At 38.2% G+C, this 19,892-nt stretch overlaps 1 protein-coding gene and 1 pseudogene across 2 annotated transcripts in view; both read left to right on the forward strand.

Annotated features, from left to right (window-relative positions):
• LOC149832192 (uncharacterized) overlaps positions 1-14,768 on the forward strand; it is a 28,429-nt gene extending 13,661 nt beyond the window's left edge. The window contains exons 2-3 of the mRNA XM_090014354.1: positions 13,868-14,051; positions 14,339-14,768. Coding sequence (XP_089870480.1) covers positions 13,868-14,051; positions 14,339-14,561 — 407 coding nt within the window. The 3' untranslated portion in view covers positions 14,562-14,768. The remainder of the gene's footprint in view (positions 1-13,867; positions 14,052-14,338) is intronic.
• A 1,436-nt stretch (positions 14,769-16,204) lies between these two features.
• On the forward strand, positions 16,205-19,671 carry LOC149832193 (uncharacterized; annotated as a pseudogene). Its single transcript, XR_016433092.1, has 2 exons — positions 16,205-16,465; positions 19,090-19,671. The product of XR_016433092.1 is annotated as an uncharacterized LOC149832193 (transcript).
• Positions 19,672-19,892: the final 221 nt, after the last annotated feature.

The following is a 19,892-nucleotide window of genomic DNA, read 5'->3' on the forward strand; positions in this document are numbered from 1 at the left end:
ATGTCCCCCAAAGTCCTTTACCCTTGATGTGAGCCTCCATATTGCCGGCCCAAACATGATAGTTTGACCCATTGAGTTTGAAACCAAGGGAAAACTGAGAATCTTTTTCCGCCTTTTGAGAAACTTGAATGAGAGACAAAGAGAGACTTCAAGAATAGTAGTTATCACAATGAGTCTTTAAAGCTTACTTGATGTGGTGAACCTCACTAGAAATGGATTACAAGAGCTTTCCACGCCAAAATACAAGAATGAGTTATGAGCACGATTTTTGAGGCGACCACTGGGATGAGGCAATGCATGCGCTATTCTTTTGATGACCAAGCTCTGATATGTGAAAATGTCTTCAAAGAGGATATGTGCACAAAAGCACTAAGTTCTTAACGTGTGTTGTGTGCACAAAGGCACAAAAAGAACACTTGAAATAAATGTGCACAAAGGCAAAACACATACAAATGCGCAGGGGCATAAAAATAAAATGGAAATCTTTATTGAGATAAGAGAGCTTTTGCTAAAAAGCTTGAATCTTTACAAAGGGGGATAACCCCTATTTATTCATTATGAGAAGCTTTGGAAGGGCTCCATATAGACGTTGGAGCCCTTCCAACGATCATAAATATGACCGTTGGAGAGGCCCAACGTCTATAGTGTGGGCTCCCCTTTAGCTTAAAAGAAAGATCAAAAGGATAATATGCGTAAAATAAAGAAAAAGATAGATTTACCCTTATCGGGTATTACAACAAATAGACATATCGCTCTCTCTCTCTCTATATATATATATATGTAGATACATATATGCATATGTATCTCTCTCTCTCTCTCTATATATGTATATATATAGGTTATATTTTAATAGAGACCACCCCCTTTCGTAGGGTGGTTGCACCGGCCGGGCAGTTGCTGCATCTCTCGGCGAAGGCGGCAGCGAGGGCGACGACCGTCACCCCCGTCTTCCCCCTTTTATCTCCTCTCTGGTTTCCCAGGGAAACCCTAAGAGCCCTTTTACGAAAAGAGTTGCAAAAAAAGGGAAGAAGTTAGGGTTTTTACCACTCATTTTTTTCTTTTTTTAAAAAAGTGGTTTTACCATTATGCCCCTTTTCTTTCTATTAATTCTGCCTGTACTTTTACATAACAGGGGCTTTGTTTCTGGAAAATTTTAGAAACATGCCTGTTCTTTGAAAATATCAGAGACAAGGTTATAGTTTGATGATTTTCTCATAACCGATTTTTTTAACTTTTCTGAAATTATAGAAAAGCACTTGCAATTTTTTGTTTAACTTAGAAAATTATATTTTAGTGTTCTGGACTGTTGATTTTACCCAGAATTGTTTTGACTTTTCTGATTTTGCATAAAAATGCTTCTGGTTAGCGGAATACCTCCCAAAATGTTATCTAGACAGGTTTGGATCAAGTTAATACAGGTAGTTTCATAAAGACCTGGTTGGATCTGGTAAAACTTCTTGGATCCTGAAATTCTTTTGTTATTGCATTTTTTTTTGCTTAACATTAAGTTTATGTTTTGGATCATATTATATCTGGATCAAGTATGTTTTGCATTAATCTAATTTTTATTTAAATCAAGTTTATTTGTAAGATTTATTAAATATAATGTTTGGGTCATGATTGGATCTGATCAATATTAGATCAGATATTTGGATCTAGTAAAGAGACGTAGATCTAGTTTGATGCAGTAAAGCATATTAGATCTAGTTGAACATATACGAATCTGGATATATCAAATTATTTGATTATAGATCCAGTTGAATTAGTTTTGGATCCAGACAATGTTATTGGATCTTGTTGAACTTGAATGGATCTAGTGTTGGGTTCAGATGCCCAAATATGAGATATGGATCTAGTTTGATCTAATTTTGTGATTGGATCTAGATGAGTGTTATGCCCAGATATGAGATATGGATCCAGAATTGATCTAGAGACAAATCTAAATATATACATATATATTTTGTCAGATATATTGTATGAATCTAGATTGAATCCAAGTTTCATGTTGAATCTGGATAGTATCAGACCATATATTTGGACCTAATAATTATATATGTTTTATATGGATCCAGGTTTTGATATGGTTAGATTCAGATAAGTAGAATATTGGATATTTAATATGGATCCATTTGCATTTGAAAATGGATTTGGATTATGGTCAAATCTTGAGTGATCCATGGTTTTATTTAAGCTTGTACGATGATCAATTTTAATATGGATCGTGTTGGACTTAATGTATAACATCTCAAGTCAGATTTGAATATATATATTCTTGTGGATCCGGTATAGGATTTGAACTTAAATGTTCAAACTTGTGGTTTGATTAAAGCCTTGTAATTGGTTTATCATATTTTGCATATCCAAATGATAATGAGATAACTCTCATTAGAGATATGAATCTGGTGTATATCTAAATTGGATTTGGATATAGAGATTTATGTTTAACTTCATGATGAAAAATCAACCTAGTTGTGAGTATCCTCATGATGATGATATATCATGAAAGAAAAGTTCAGCTAATGTTTGTAAAACCTCATGATGCCATGGCTTAATGCAAATATTGCTTAAATGCAATGCATTGAAAAAGTGAGAGTTGAATTATAATTTTACACATGCATGTGAGGATATTTATATAATGATAAATAATGCTCCTTGTGGTATGCATGTATAAATGCATGAAGGAATATTTTGTTTTTATGCATGAAATGTTAAATGGTGTTGGTTAGTCACAATTATGATTATTTGGATCTGGATATACTGATCTAAAATGACCAGGTAATGATCAACATGTGATAATGCACATGAAAATTGGGAATATAAGCTATGGTGAAATTTTAAAAAGTGAGAGTATTTGTTATGTTTGGCAAATCATAAATTTATGAATTAATAAATTTCATAGTATTCCACTAGTATTTCTGCCTATGGTATAGTTATAGAAGAGCTACAAGAACCCCATGACTATATGAGACCCACATTATGATGTATTCATTTTTGATCTATGAACTGCATGACTTAGTATGCGGTAAATGGTGAATACTTGAAATAAACTGAAACACATGATAAAATTTATGACATGATGGAAAAACAATCTAGTTTATGAATAGCCTCATGATAGGGATATATCATGAAGGAGAAATCCAACTAGCGTATGTAAAACCTCTTAATGTCATGAGTACAATACATAATGCACTGATTGTGATACAATGTGGGTGTTCGTCCCATATAGCCAAGTGAGAGATGTTGGATCCTGATATGGATCCAGTGTGGCTAAATGAGTCTCAATTGAAATCCAATGACCCATTTGAGTAGTAGGCCATTGAGATAGGAACCACTAGGATAATTGTGGGCCCACTCTCATTGGATCCTCCAGCCCTTGCCTCTGCAGGATACACCAAGAGCTCTCGATAATCTCGTCGAGGATCTCCCCTGAAGCAAGCCATTAATTTATTCCTCATTTCTCTTCTCTTGTTTTCACTGCACACCTCGATCTAAGTTCCATCAGATCTGTGGCAAAAGTTTTACACCAGAGTAAAATATACGGTGCTTTTGTTAAATCTGGGATATTGAATGAGTTCATTGACATATATCAAGAATCTTGTGGACCTGAAAGAAAGATTAGGTTACTGCTTTATTTGAATATGTTTTTAAACCTATAGGTCTTATGGATAGTGAGCTATGTCACACATTCTCTTCTAAGAGGGCACCACACCCACATTGCACCCGCACCCAGGCAGGTGCGACACTTGGACACAACTTCCTTTGTTATAGGTGAGTTAGGTGAAGTCAACCACACTGAGGTCCATTTCTATCCAAAAGTAAAGTCAGTTAACTCTAATCAAGTCCATTTTTATCTATAATATATATATATATATATATATATATATATATATATATATATATATATATACATAAATGCATACACATACGTGTAGTGTTAACTTAAAACTATTAAAAATTATATATACGCTCCCCGCACTCAAGTTTTTTTAAAGTGCCGCATCCGCATCCGCATCCGCACCCGCACCTATGTGACAGATAGTGAGAGATGCATTACAAATGAAACATTGTGACAATGATGTTGCTGGAAGGATGTTATCTGAAACATACAATATCAATGTTTCATTGCTTGTGATAAGGCAATGTAAGCATAGAGTGATTATATTGAATTGAATTGCAACTTGCAAAGTGTGCCCTGTCCTATGTCACATGGGTGCGGGTGCGGGTGCGGGTGCGACACGGGTGCGGCACAATTTTAAAATTTTTGGACACGGGGACTCGGCAAAAAAATATATATATATATATATATAAAATTTTATTTTATTTTTAAAATGCCACAGGTGTCTGTGCACAGTCACAGACTGTGACTGTGACTGTGACTGTGACTGTGACTGTGACTGTGACTGTGACTGTGACTGTGACTGTGACTGTGACTGTGACTGCGACTGCGACTGCGACTGCGACTGCGACTGTGACTGTGACAGCACTGTGCACTGTCACAGCACTGTGCACAGTCACAGCACTGTGCACAGTCACAGCACTGTGCACAGTCACAGCACAGTCACAGTGCCTTTTTTTATATATATTTTTTTAAATAAAAAATATAAAAAATTAGTTTTTAGGGACATTTTTGGACTCGGTCAAAGTTGACCGAGTCCAAAATGTGGACGGACTCGGCCTGGACTCGTTGACCGAGTCCGACTCGGCGTTGACCGAGTCCGGGCCGAGTCCGAAGCCGCACCCGAGTCCGCACCCGTGTCGGGGCATGTCGACTCGGGTGCGGCACCTCCTTAGCCGAGTCCGTGTGACATAGCCCTGTCATAGGCTTGGAGTTATGTGCATAGTTCAGTGACCAAGGGATGACCAAGGGATGTTGTCTGACACCTACTAGGCTAGGTTTACAGTCATACAAAAGTAAAAGATCAGATCTGTTTGTTGTGGGCCACATGGGCAAAATATAGCATATTAATACTTAGGCTGCTAGATGTCAAAGGTAGGGATGGCAGTGGTGGGGCTCCACCCCCACCTTGCCCTGTTTGGATGGGGAGGCAGGGATGAAGGTTAAAATCAAAACCCGTGTGGGGATGGACTTAGGCTTTCCTCCACCCCGCCAGCCTAAAATACCTTTAGGGATGGCAGTGGACCGGAGAAAAACGTGGCCCCTCCCCGCAGCGCCCCTTTTGGACCGGGGATGGACATGAAAAAGTGATGGAGGTTAAAATCAAAACCTGTGTGGGGATGAAGGCGGGGATGGAGGGCAGAATTATGAGATGGGGTGGAGGTGGAGACCTTGTCCCCCGCCTCTGCCCCCGTCCACTGCCATCCCTAGTCAAAGGTATCTTTATTTTTCAGTTTTCTGTGTAGAGGAATAACATTTTTATGAAATGCTGGTAGTCTGTGACATGGATGCTCATGACATATATGTGGCTCATAGATATAAGAATTTTGAGATGGCAAGGTGACGGGCAAGAGAGAGTTCCATTAGACTATTATATGTATGTTTATTGTAAAAATCTCTATAAAAAGAGATTTTGTGTATAAACACAATGCTAGAAGCACGAAGTGCACAAAGTGCACAAAGGAGAACTCTCACAAGTGCACAAAGGCACGAATACAAATGCACAAGAATATAAAAAATATCAACTTCAATATATTGGGTCCCAAGAGGGGCTTTACAAAAGCATAGAAGAGCTCAAGGGGGAACACCCCTATTTATACAACATGAGAGACCATGGAGGGGCTCCCAATATGATCGTTGGGACCCTGGCCCAACGATCATGTTGGGTGGGCCCCTCCATGTGCTAAAAGCACAAGAGTTAAAAAGAAAAAAAATAAAAGAAAGAAAGAAAATAAAATAAAAAGGCAAAATTATAAGCATATTCGTAAAATGAATATGTGCAAGAATTGTGAAATGACTAAACTACCCCTATGGCTAATAATAAAGAAATATATATTTTATATATATAATTAGGTAGATACATATACATACATATATATATATATATATATATATATATAGTATATGTATATGTATCACCTTATATATATAATATGAGATTACAATATTTGATATATAATTTAACATTTATTTGTGCTTTTTATTCCAAAAAATGCAAGTAGTTGTATGTATGCATGTATATATTATGCAATATTTATGCATATAAACACAACACATGCATGCATGCCAAATTCATCAAGCTTAGGTATGAGTTTGGAAGTCAGGGATGAAAATTATTGAACAAACAGTCCTAAAAGGCATCACATTATAAATAGATGGGCAAACACGCATTGCCTTGTAGTGTGCATGCTCTGGTATCATCTGTTACATATATATCTATTGAGAATGAACTAGTGCTTTGTTTCAAGTCTGATTAAATTAAATCAGGTTGTAACAGTTTGATTTCTCTCTTCAGCTGGGTTACATCGAATCTGATCGTATCAGATCAGATTTATGTCTCCTTCTAAATCTAAAATTTCTCGTCTTTCAAATCTATTCTTGTTCATTTTTTTATTATTCCTTTTTGTTCAGATCGTTGAATCTGATCTGAATAAGATTTCAACCCCTCAAGCTGAAATCTGTCCTAATCTGTTTATTTGTCCTAACGTGAAATTTTGTTCATCTTCACGTTTGATACATTAAAAAAAAAAAACTAATCAAAGTTTCGATCCAACGAAAATTTCATATCATTATCCTGCCTTGTTCTACTGATTACTTCTGACTATTTGCAGCAATATAATATTTTGCAACAAAAAAAAGGAAAACAGATTTACATTGCTGGAAAATCAAACTACTGGTCAGAGTGTTCTCTTCCTATCGTTCCATATGGATTCTCCTTCCTTTCCTTCCAGTTTCCTTGGACAACTCATATCTGAAAAATTAAACAATTCAAACTACCTGACCTGGAAGCGGCAAATTTTGCCTTTTATTAAGAGTTTTGGATCTCCCTGGATATCTTGCTGGAACGATTCATGCACCACTAGAATTCATCATGCAAGAACAACGAGATGATAAAGGGGAGGTTTCAAATAAATTGGTTTGTAATTCAGAGTTTGCAACATGGAAAAGAAAAGATCAGGCAATTGTGGCTTACACATTACTTCTACGCTTTCTCAAGAGGTATTAGTGGCTATCCCAGATGAGTGTTTTGCCAGAGAGTTGTGGCAGATATTGGCTCAGACTTATTCACAGGTTTTAGAAGCCAGGATTTTGCATTTAAAGAGAATTTCAGCTCGTGAAGAAAGAGAGTTTATCAGTTACAGAGTACATGAATAAAATCCAGAGTATCACAGATCAACTAGCCATGGTGGGTTGCGTAATTCCTGACAAAGAAAAAGTTCAACATGCACTTGATGGTCTACCACATGTTAGTCACCTCTCTTCTATGCCTTCCTTCATTACCTAGTTTTGAAGACCTATGGGCTAAGCTATTGCAATATGAAGTTACCATTAGAGGTGAGGAGATGGCCCTGAATTCCAACAATCATGAGATACTTGTCACAGGAATAGCGTCAGGGCGAGGACGCGCGAGTTTTCGAGGCGGATGTGGTCACGAAAGAGGTAACCAAGGAGGCCGCGGGTTACTTCCCATACCCAACATGTCATCTAACTCGTATCTAGGGAACCAATATTCTAGAAATATACCGACATGTTTTTAGTGTAATAAAATGGGGCACATTAAAGCAAATGAATCCACAAAACAAAGGCAAATTTAGTGGTGCTGGGCCTTCTACTAGAGGACAAGCATGGGACGACCCTAAAGGTGATGAAAGAGAAAATGTGAAGAATCTCCTGATTTCTGCTCTTTCAGAGTCGAGTTTCAAATAAACTGAGCAGGGGACTTGGTATATTGACTCCGGGGTTGTTGCATTTATGACAGATGATGTTGGTAAGATTTCGAAACCCATACCTTATCGTGGTAAATTTAGTATTAAAACTAGAGATGGTGCTCTTCACCCTATCTCTCATGTTGGAAATATTTCCCTTTCACTCTTCGACTCCTCATTACCTTTATGTGATGTTTATCATTCTCCTAGCATTGTTAAAAACATTGTTTCTATTTCTAAACTTGTTGATGATACTAATTCTTTTGTCGAATTTACTCCTTCTGTATGTGTCAAGGACCTTCTCACGAAGAAGACGCTCGTTGAAGGAGAACGACAAGGAAACATGTATGTCTTCAAGGAGTCTCTTCCAGTTCGTGATGCATCACTCAATTAACAACCAGTTCGTCCAGTGTCATTCAAAAATTGTTTTAGTCTATCTCAATGTAATAAGCCAAAGATTTGGCATCGTCGTCTTGGTCATTGCAATAATTCATTTATTGAGAAGCTTGTGTCCAGAGGTCTTGTTTCGAAGTCTAGTTTGAATGTTGAGGTTGATTTTCCTCTTTGTTCCAGTTGTCAATTATGTAAGAGTCATGTTCTTCCATTTCGTTCAATAAATCAAAGAGCTTCTGTGCTTTTTGAAATTGTTTATTATGATGTCTGGGGACCTACCCCTCAACCTTCTTTATCGGGCAATCGTTATTATGTTGCCTTCGTTGACAGTTACTTTAGGTATACCTGAATTTATTTTATGAAACATAAATCTGAAGTTTTCAAACTTTTCTGCTCGTTTTGTGCTTTAGTTGGTAATCAATTTTCAACTAAAATTCAATATTTTCATTGTGACGGTAGAGGAGAGTACTTATCGAAGGAATTTACTGAATTCCTCCAAGATAATGGAATAGGTCATCGAATATCTTGTCCACACACACCACAACAAAATGGTGTGGCGAAAAGAAAACACCGGCACATTGTAGAAAGTGCACTGAGTATGTTACATGACACTCATATTCCTTTAAATTTGTGGACACAAGCTTTTCATTCAGCGGTCTATGTCATAAATCGACTGCCATTGAAATTGCTAGCAGACCAATCCCTTTATTTTACACTCTTTGGGATTCATCCTGACTATAATGAGTTGCGTGTGTTTGACTATATATGCTATGTTCACATTGACAGTTCTCAACGTGATAAGTTTGAGAACAAGGCATGTAGGTGCAAGTTTGTTGGATATGCTGATCAATATAGAGGATATCGGTGCTATGACCCCACTACCAGTCACATTAGAGTTTCACGGAATATCGTGTTTGACGAGACTCATACTAATGATTCAGGAAGTACAGAGGGGCAATGCTGAAAGTTATCAGCCATGGCTTGTTGCTGAGGTGTTTGATCAAATGGCGACGCATGACGTACCCTCATGTCACACTCTATCTGCAGAACGTCATAGTACAAATGTATACCCAGAAAAGGAAAGGCCGGCAAACACACAAGATATTACTATGCCTGTCGTTTCAGATGTTATAAAGTTTCAAGAGATTACTTATGTGCGGCGCAATAAAGACAATGTTCAACGACCGATTGTGCAACCCAGGAGGCTAGAGAGGATTCATCATCCTATTGAAAGATGGGTAAGTTATAACTTTTCTACAGACTTATAATTGTTCATTTCACAGATTGAAAAGCATGATGAACATATCAGTTTCTCACAAGTATCCATGTCAATCAAATGGGTTGAGGCCATGAATGAGGAAATGAAAGCTTTACATAAGTGTGAAACTTGGGAGATTGTTCCTAGATCATGAAACAAGAATGTTGTAGCATCTAAATGGTTCTATAAAATCAAGTATAAACCCGATGGATCCATTGAACGCTATAAGGCGAGGCTAGTAGCGAAAGGGTTCACTCAAGAATACAGGCAATATTATGATGAAACTTTCAGTCCTGTGATTAAGATGAGAACCATTCAATTAGTTTTGTCCTTATCAGTTCAGTATAGATGGACTTTAAGGCAACTTGATGTCAAAAATGCATTTTTGCATGACAGTCTTAAAAAAGAGTTGTATATGGAGCAACCCTCTAGTTATGCAGAACATAGCCTCAACACACACGTTTGCAAGCTACGAAGAGCTATTTATGGGCTAAAACAGGCCTCCCACTCATGGTTTGATAGTTTCTTTGTTGAAGTTCAGAGACATGGGTTTGTTCGATCTCATCTTGATCATTCACTCTTTATTTTTTGAGATCGTCAAGTACACACCTTGATTCTTATATATGTGGACGATATTACTCTTACTGGGAACTCTGATGAACACATCGAAGCTACCAAGATTTTGCTAAGTTGCTAGTTTAAAATGAAAGATTTGGGGGTTTTGCGTTATTTCTTGGGGGTTGAGGTGGATAGACAGGATGAAGCCCTGTCACTAACCCAACACAAATATACTTTAAACCTATTGGACAAGGCAGGCATGAAAGATTGTAAACCACTATCCACTCCTAGTGTCCTCAATCATAAACTCGGTTCTCAGGATGGGGAAGTATATGAAGATTCCAAGCAATATCGGAGTCTTGTGGGTATTCTTCAATATCTCACATTTACTAGACATGACATTGTATATGCAGTGAATCAAGTCTCTCAATTCATGCATGACCCACAAACAGAGCATATGAATGCTGTCAAGAGAATCCTTCGATATTTAAAAGGAACTCTTGGAGATGGTCTAGTTTATCATCAGTCCAAGTCCAAAGGGGAACATCGACTGGATGTATACACATATGAGGATTGGGCTGGAGATCCAGATGACAGGCGATCGGTTTTTGGATATTGTGCCTTTCTTGATGGGAACTTGATAGCGTAGAGTAGCAAGAAACAACGTGCAGTTGCACGATCTAGTACTGAAGCTGAGTATCGATCTATGACGGCTGCTACAGTAGAGGTCACATGGCTGAGACATCTTTTGACTGAAGCTAGAGAATCTATTCTACTCACCACTCTCTTGTGTGATAATCAGAGTGCCATACAGATTGCCTTTAATCCTATTCACCATAGCCGCACAAAGCATATAGAGATTGATCAACATTTCATTCGACAAAAGATAGAAGATAGAGAAGTTGATCCTGCTTATGTTCCTACGGCTGATCAAGTGGCGGATTTGTTCACTAAGGGTCTTACCAGTATGCGTTTTTGGTTCTTGAAGAACAAGTTGTCCATGGTACAAAACCATGCACAACTTGAGGGAGGGTATTGAGAATGAAGTCTAACGGGTCTGGTTCTAGACCCAAATGTTTTTTTATATGATATTTACAGGTTGATGTTATCGGATATGGGTCGACAAACCCGATCCAGTTTGTACCTTATATAACTCTAAATATATGGCACGATATCTCTTAAGAGAATCGTGCCAGCCATTGAGGTCTCTTCTTCCCCTCTGCAGCTTATGAAAGACTCGTGCAAGATACATGATGAACCAAAGGTGCGTGACTTCTGCTAATATCATCCCAAATCTTGTGTCATTACGGACTGTGCAATAAAAGAGAATTTTTTTCTTGACAAATAAAGTGTTTAGGTGATGTCTTTGAAAGGTGACCGTCATCTTTATCCTTCTACTGTTTGTGCAATGGTTACAGTATGAAATAATAATAAGCAATTTAAAAGATATGTATTTTCTACAGTGAATTGTAGGTAAATCTACCTGGGATCTCATGATGTAAGCTGTCTAGATTCAATCTAACACTGTAGATGTGTTCAACATGGTTGATTTGATAGGGATCGACCCTTGTATTGTGCTTTTTTGATGAAGAAATTAGGTTATTTTAGATCAAGAAAATTTTGAAGCGTTTATGGCCTTTGTTTGACTTTGCACTTGTTGGATTACGTCATGGAGTAATATGATATGGGATACCAGATACCATTACGGCTCTTTGTACTGGATCGTAAACATATGTGAGTTTTAATTACTGAGAAGCTGATCATGCATTCCAATTCACTGTGATTGTGACTGGTAGGGATGCGGACTATCTGGTTGATATCCATCAACATGAGATGTGGTTATAGATCTGCTCTTAGGTTTGCTCTTGATTCCAAAGGGCTTTGTGGTGTTGCTTGAAGTCATGGAATATGTAAGTTTTCCTTTCCAATATCCATTCACCAGCGTGCATGAATTGAAAGTGTTCTGATCTCTCTCTTTCTAAATAGAAAAGCCTTTTCTACATGAAGCTCATGCAAATTATCTCACTTGAGTATGCGATTGGAGTTTGAAACTTTATACTACAAGAACCAGCATAGCATATGATAAACAACATAGCATTTTTTTTATCTTCTCTCCTTTATTTGCCTGAATATGCTTTCTCAGTGGAAGGCTATGTATAAAGTGGCTGACAAAATGGTGATAATATTCCATTAGGCCTGGCCATGAAGCTATGGACCCTTTGCGCTCACCAAAATAATCTTAAAAGGCCTTGCCTTACTGATGGGCATCCATCCCAAAATCTTGACTAAATGTGGCCTTTGTTTTCCTTCTACATGAAGCTAGTGGGAAATGGAGATACTTGGCAAGGCCTTTGTTTGTCAGCTGATCGTTCATGAGATGGACAGAATTAATCCTTTTCGTTTTCTTGTTGTTCTGGAAAGGCTTCCATTAGTTGAGCTTTTATATGTGTAAAAGGATTAAAGTACAGGGGTTAACTGGTGTTAAAGTTAAACTATCTACCTATCTAGGGCTAAAATGGCCAATACATACAAGAAGCACACACAGATGTAATAATCATAGTTTAAAAATTCGCTGGGTTGACCAGGTGACTCGGTTGACTTGGCCGGATCACCCAGTCATTGGGTAAAAAAGAAACGTGTAACTCAGTTTTTACAAAACTCGGCCGAGTCTCAGCTGAGTCATGGGCGAGTCATGCATATATATATAATATATTTTATATAATTACATATATTTTATGAAATATAATATACATTATGTATATTATATATAAAAATATGATTATACATGTATTAATAAAATTATACATTAAATATATTATAAAAATATCATATGATGTATATTATATATAATATATTGGTAAAACACTATAAAATACAGATAGTATATACATATATTTATATATTTTATATAAAATATAAAGTTAACATGACCCGACCAAGTCACCGAGTTGACCTGGCAGTCACGAGTCACTTAAGGATGAGTCACCGGGTTTTAAAACCATGGTAATAATAGGCTAAAGGATGCTGATTACTGAAAACCGATCAGTCTTTAAAAATTGAGCCCCAAAGAAATTTTGGTGCAACCTTCTCTCTCCCTGTTTCAAAAGTGTCTGCAACTTTTTATCCATGGCAGCCACACGACATTGGTTGAATTTTACTGTGTAGTGTCACCTGTGAGAAAGGCCATTGGTTGGTGATGTCATAAACCACGCGGGCTTAGGGGCAAATGTGGGTTCATGTCTTGAGGCAGCCACTTCATGTAAAAAGCAGGTTAGAGGGTCGTCTTCAGTCCACCTCTTCCCAACTTAGAATATGGGGTGTACCAGGTACAACCCTTTCTTTTGTATATGGAGTTGAGTAGTTTGAAGACTTTGAGATAAACCATGTTGTCTGAAAATAATGGAAAAGTATAATATGGAAAATTATAATAAATACAGGCAACTACAAAATTATGGTGATGATCAATTAACTTGAATAACCAACATGATCTCCCACTATGTGCTTTGAGAGCTCGGTTTGACTAGTTTTTGAATTATTTATATTTCTAGCTCATTGGTGTGAAACTTTTGGAATTTTGCTGGGCGAATCTCAACCTCCTACAGTGTCATATGGCACTTTGGTACAAAACTGTGGTGATAGTGACTCAGGTAAACTTATCCTTGAATTGGCAAAACATAGACTGCAATTATCAACTATACTTGAACAACCAAATTAATCTCCACATTCTACCTGTCCGTGTGCATCCATAGCTTAGTTCTCGTTGTTGTCTTTATTGCTTTGAACCGTTTAGTTCTGCAATTTTTATAATGTTGGTTGATGAATCTTCTACCATGGCAGGTGGCACTTTGGTGCAAAATTGTGGTGATAGTGACATAGGTAAAGCAGTCATTGAATTGGCAAAGGAGCGCAAGTTTCAGACTATTAGCATAATTGAAGACAATCCTGCTAATCCAGAAACTATTGAAGAGCTCAAGGCCCTTGGGGCAGATATAGTTGTGCCAGAGAGTTACACAAAAACTTGGTACTTCTCCCCTTTTAATTGTTATAATCCATCATAATAAAAAAGTCACAATTGATTGGCAAGAATTTGTGTGACTGATATCCAATCAACACTGCTGCTTGTATTTTACGTTATCTTGATGGTGTAAAAGTAATGGCCTCTGCTATTATTATTAAAAGGAATCTGGAAAAAAAGTTTTGTTATGCACTTCCATTGTAACTTTGCATATTTCATGATGCATCAGTTCCTCCTCCAAGGAACGATTCTATAGCAGTTCCTCCACTCAGTTGAATGTGTTTATTGCGCAGGTACATGAAACGTTTGGTTAGTGAGTTAAGCCCCAGTGCCGCTGTAAATTTTAGTGATGGTTCACAGGCAACTGCAGTTGCTAAGGCTGTAGTGAGTGGTGGAATTTTTGTAACTCATGGTAAACAACTCCCAAAGCATGTCATCTATGGAGGAAGCTGTCGGAAGCCTGTTGAATGGGCCGAATACTTGAAGCGAAAGAACTTGAAGGTGCAGACTCTGTAGCTTCAGCTCCTCCCGAACGTTCCTTGGTCTGTTGTCCTTTGAACTTCCTGTCATTTTTGAAGATTACACCCCTCTCATTGAGTCATGAACAACTTTCTTTCAAGCATAAATGCTCCTCCAATAATGTATTTCTTGTCCAACTCTTGTTCTATGCAAACTTATAAATTTGACATGCATTGAAGGGATTGTCCAGAGGCAATTAAGCAAGATTCATATTATTGTCAAGTCATGCTTTTTGGGGTTTCCCAACCTACATCCGATCCATCTTTTTTTTTTTTGGGTGTTAGACCAAGTGGAAAACCTCCCATCACCAACAGTAGATTGGCTAGCTTCTGGTTGATTAAACTCTTGAGGTCCCCCCTGCTCACTATGGAGCACACCCAGCTTAGACCTTTTGACCAGGGATGACACTGTGGGTTTCAAATGCATGATATTCCGTCAACTTGATGGCGTTCAAAAGTTGACCATACCAGTTGAGGAGAGCCTTTCCATCTTGGTTTATAAGTGATTTTTGAAGAAAAAAGGCGATTCAATCCGGCAAGGTCAGGTTCAACCCAAACCTAGAGAAGACGTCTCTATCTGTCGAGATGGACGGTCTGATGAACCCTTAGCCTGTTTTGATATGCCCTGGTGGATCGGAATTTATTTCACGTGACCCATTTCCATTAGAGCAAACTGATTAGACCTGTAAGCATTGAACACCTGATAAATTACTGAACAGGCTCTGCTGGATCCCAGGTCCAAGTACCAACCTAAAGACAAAAGTGAAGGACATTTTGCAGATCACAGGGCATGTTCTTTCTCATCCATCAATCTCAAGACGAGGTACCACCCAAAGCAAGTCCGGCTTGGGATGTGAACAGCACGGTGGAGGATTTGGATATGTCTTAACCGAAATTCATTTATATGGATTGGTAGAGGGAAGAACATACGATTCATAATTGGATTCTAGAACAAACGATTGAAGGATTTTAGCTTGCAAGCAATATTTTAGAGTTGAAACAGATTTTCTTTTTTTTTAATTTATAACCTGAAGAAACCACACTCGCACTGACTCAGCCTGGCTAGGACGCATGCCCTCAGGGCCTATGCTAAGCGTTGGCTTGCACAGAGCCTTCACTGCCCGTCAAGCAGCCAAGGCCTCACCCCACTACGCCAACCCTCCTTGGGGCAGAGATGAAACAGCTTTGTTCAACGCGCTTTTTATAATTTATTATTAAGTGTTCTGAAACAAGGAAATGCTTTTTTTTCTTTCAAACAAGCCATCTAGAATGAGCCAAGCTAGAACATTCCGTTGGAACACTTCAAGTTCGTCATGTTTGGCTTGTTTACCAACAAGCCCATTCACATGCAGACTCGGTTAAGGTCTTCAAGGTCGGGTCATAGTTCGGACCCAACTATGCCTTGCTTTAGCCCGACCTTTTGTGCTTTTGGATCCATTTACCTGCCCATGAGTGGAACTGTGGAAGTAGTCGAGAGATTGCTTTCTGCTCCCATATTGCAAATTCCCAACTTATCCGGATAAGTGGGTAGATATCTGGATAAGTTGGTGTATCAAAGAACCAACTTGCGTAATTTGTTTGCAAGCAAATAAACAAATGGCCAGAAGAATGGTGGTTAGGCTGCATAAAGCGCCTGTTGAAAGAAATATAATTCTGCTCCAACCAGTTGCGATTGTCCCTCTGGTGCAAGGCAGTGAAGATGGAGAAGAATTTCCCCCCTTTGTTTCTTCTGACCTTCTTAGGCTTATCACTCCGAGGAGGTCTAGGGATCGAATCCCCCGAATTCACCCTCATCCATTCGGAGTCTGAATTTGAGATCAGATTGTACAGGGAATCCTCATGGATGTCTGCTTTGGTCCAAGACATCTCCTTCGAGAAGTCCACCAAGCAAGGTTTCCACAGGTATTCACGTACCGATCCTTCTGTTTCTGACTGTTGTCCGTTTCCCTTCATGGTTTTTTTTTCCTGTAGAGAAAACCCATTTTTTCTGTTATTAATTTCATTGAATTTCTGGTTTCCGATGTGAAGGAAGGGACCATTTTGATACAGAGGTTAGATCGGTGGTATTTGGTATGTTTATGGTTCTTTCATAGGGGAAAGAAAGTAAACAATTTTGTTGAGAAGTTACTTGTATTTAGATGGCTGTTCTTAGAATCCTAGTATGTCGATGGTTCATCCATCATGGAAACTATTATCACCTCATGCGGGAAAACCGTTGTTTCTTTTCTTCCCTTGTTTAATTTAGTTTGTGGGTTTCCTTGGAAGGACGGAACTTTTTCATCATCGGTGTTTCCATTGTTATGGTCATCGATACACATACTAAGATTTAATTTGGGTGTACCATTATATTGGTTTCTAATGGTAATCGTTATGTGCTTGTTGGGTACTTAGATTGGTGGAACATGGTGACAACTTTGCTCGCAAAAAAATGTTAGAAATGCAGGATTCTGCTTGAACAATTGTGTGTATATGTGGTCCTAGTAATAAGAAGGTGAAGACAGAAGAGAAACGGAATAACAAAGAAAAGGGGTTGGCGATTGTTCTTCTCTTTCGATGCTTGGGCTGGACAAGTGAAGAAAGTCAAGAATAAAAAACTGTAGCTTATGCAAGCTTTTCTTCAACCTGGCCTTTTATTCAGGCAACCATGTCCTTCATGTAAACCCTCAAAGAATAGAAACCTTCCTGTTCTTGTTCGGTCTAGCCCGCTGGGATTATTGACTTTGAGAGTGTTTGATGAATCATTAAACCCTGGGATCTAATGATGGTTTTATCTCCGGAGAAAATGCTATAAAATTCTTATCTCTATGGTCCATATCTTTCACAGCTGGAGTCCCCATATTTCTTCCCCTCAACCAAGTTGATGGACGACCGTCCAAGAGTTGGACCTACCGTGTGTGTGTGTGTGTGTGTGTGTGTGTGTGTGTGTGTGTGTGTGAAGATTCAGAAGTTCTCAGTTTTGAGGAAATTGGTCTCCATCTATAACCAATCCTGTGCTAATTACAGTTACTTCAAGGGCCAATACATGCAAAGTAGGATTCAGTTATCTTTGGTGCCTTTTACGTATTGCTTGCAGTTTCAAAGTAGCTTGAGGAGGTTTCAAGCCAAAGTTCCTTCAAAGATGCAGCCTTTTTAGATAATTATTCTAGTTAACTTGCAAAAAGAATTTGATAACTCTCATCTTGAATTTGATCATCTTTTTATTATGGGTGTAAAATGGATCAGATATGGTTCGGGTGAGGCATTATTGAATCCAACCTAACTATATGTTGCCTAATTGGATTTGCAATTGGACGGAAAAGGCTAATATTTATTCCTGATCCAACTACCTTAAATGGCTACTGTTCTACCTTATGGAATAGTGATTCAGATTGAAACTCTATACCAAATCTGAGTCCAATTATTGACGGGAATGTTTACTTTGAAGAATCTGGTTAAATGGATCCAACTGATATCCGACTTGAATCTAAACCTTTGACATCCCACTTATGTTTTCATTATGCCAAGGGAATTTAATTTAAAATTGATTACTATCAAAGTATTGTGAGGTATATTGCATTCCTTTAAACTGCATTTATGTGGCTAAGATTTTCTTTTTGTTGTAATCTGATGTGCAAAAGAAATATGACTTTCATAAACGCTAAATGCTGTCCACAAGATTGAACACAAGAAGTTATATTTGGTGGAACTGTGATGGATACGCTCATTCAACATGCAAAATAAACTACGATTGTCTTTCATCAAATGAAGACTGTATACGAGTTATATCACCTTTGTGTACAGCTTTGCATATAAAGAGTTCTACTATGCCTTTCATATGTTTCCTGAAATGGTCCATATGTATTTCAATTGTGATCAATTGGATCAATAGTACCACTTCATTTAAAGCCCATTTAGCAGAACACATGATTAGCATTTCAGCAAACGAAGTTCAGATGGTTAACCAATTCATAGTATTTTGCAAACTGAAGTTCAGGTGGTTAACCGTTTCAGTGGTATTTTGCAAACTGATGTTCAGATGTTAATGTATGTGGAAGCCATTGTTGTAAAACCACCAATAAACTCATGTTTGGGGGAGTTGGCCTGTAGTTGAAGATTTCATGTGGTCACTGTAAAATTGGTAAATTTTTTAGGCTTGATTTATGTGAGCAGAATTTGATCAACATGACCTCACTTGTTTAGAGGCCATAATGTATTTTGTGGAATTTGATAGCTTGTCTTTAACTTTCATGGCATACTACAGAATCGAGTTGATGGAGTCATTTTGGACCAAATGAAAAATCTGTTGGACGATTCTTTCGTTAAGGTTTGAAGAATTGCTCAAATTGGGTACCTTGTCAAGCTTATACAGTAAAAGGTTAAGCTGGTAAGGGATTGTCCTCTGACTCCAGAAGAGTTTTGCAAACTGGAACAATGTTTGTAGCAATTTATCAATCTCCCTAATTGATCATTCAGCTACAGGGTCGACATGCCTTTGTACCATCCATGGATCTCTATACTGAATCCTTGTGATATTTCTTTCTATACAGGCTGTTTCAGTACATTCAGGGTGCTAATCTGAATTCCTTACGGATCGCCATAACTGTTCCAGTACTTACCAGCATTGTGCCTGGAGCTGGACCACTGCATTTTTCTGGCTACTTTGTGAGGTTTTATCTCCCCATAAAATTTTAAGAAGTGCCGACGCTTCCACTTCCAGAACTGGACTTGCAGGCGGAGAGATGGGAGAGTCGATATGTTGCGGTTAGGAAATTCTCTGGGTTTGCTCGTGACAGTAATATCGTCAAGGAAGCAGAGAGTTTGGCAATCAGTCTTGGCCGATCTCCATGGGCAAATTCAGCTGTTTTTGATGAAGGCAAGTATGCTTACTCGATTGCGCAGTATAATAGCCCCTTCCGGTTCATTGGGCGCACTAATGAAGTGTGGGTGGATGTGGATGGCCCTCAGGGAGGTTGCCCCTCGTTCTAGGGTAAGTTACTAGTGTTTGTGCCAGTGCTGGAATATATATTTTGGTCAGTCTGCCTATGTAAAGACTGTGATATACATCCCTCTCAGTGGTCTGTATATAAGCAATTTGTGACAGCATGTAGAGTATCTGGTGTCTATCTGTATCATATTATGTTATGGACACCAACCTTTGCGAATTAATGTTGACAGCCTCACGTATGATATCCACAGAGCAACACCCACGAAAACAGATAATGATGAGGGTTAAGTCTGATACTAGAAGCTTAAGTTCAGATGCTAAGGAAGGATCCAAGCAATTTAATGGGCTAGTTTCCCTTAAAAAAAATATCAACCTGTAAATCATACTTAATCAAGTAAAGCACTA

Source organism: Nuphar pumila, chromosome 7 (genome assembly GCF_984573655.1).
Source record: "Nuphar pumila chromosome 7, dmNupPumi1.hap1.1, whole genome shotgun sequence".
Taxonomy (NCBI): domain Eukaryota; kingdom Viridiplantae; phylum Streptophyta; class Magnoliopsida; order Nymphaeales; family Nymphaeaceae; genus Nuphar; species Nuphar pumila.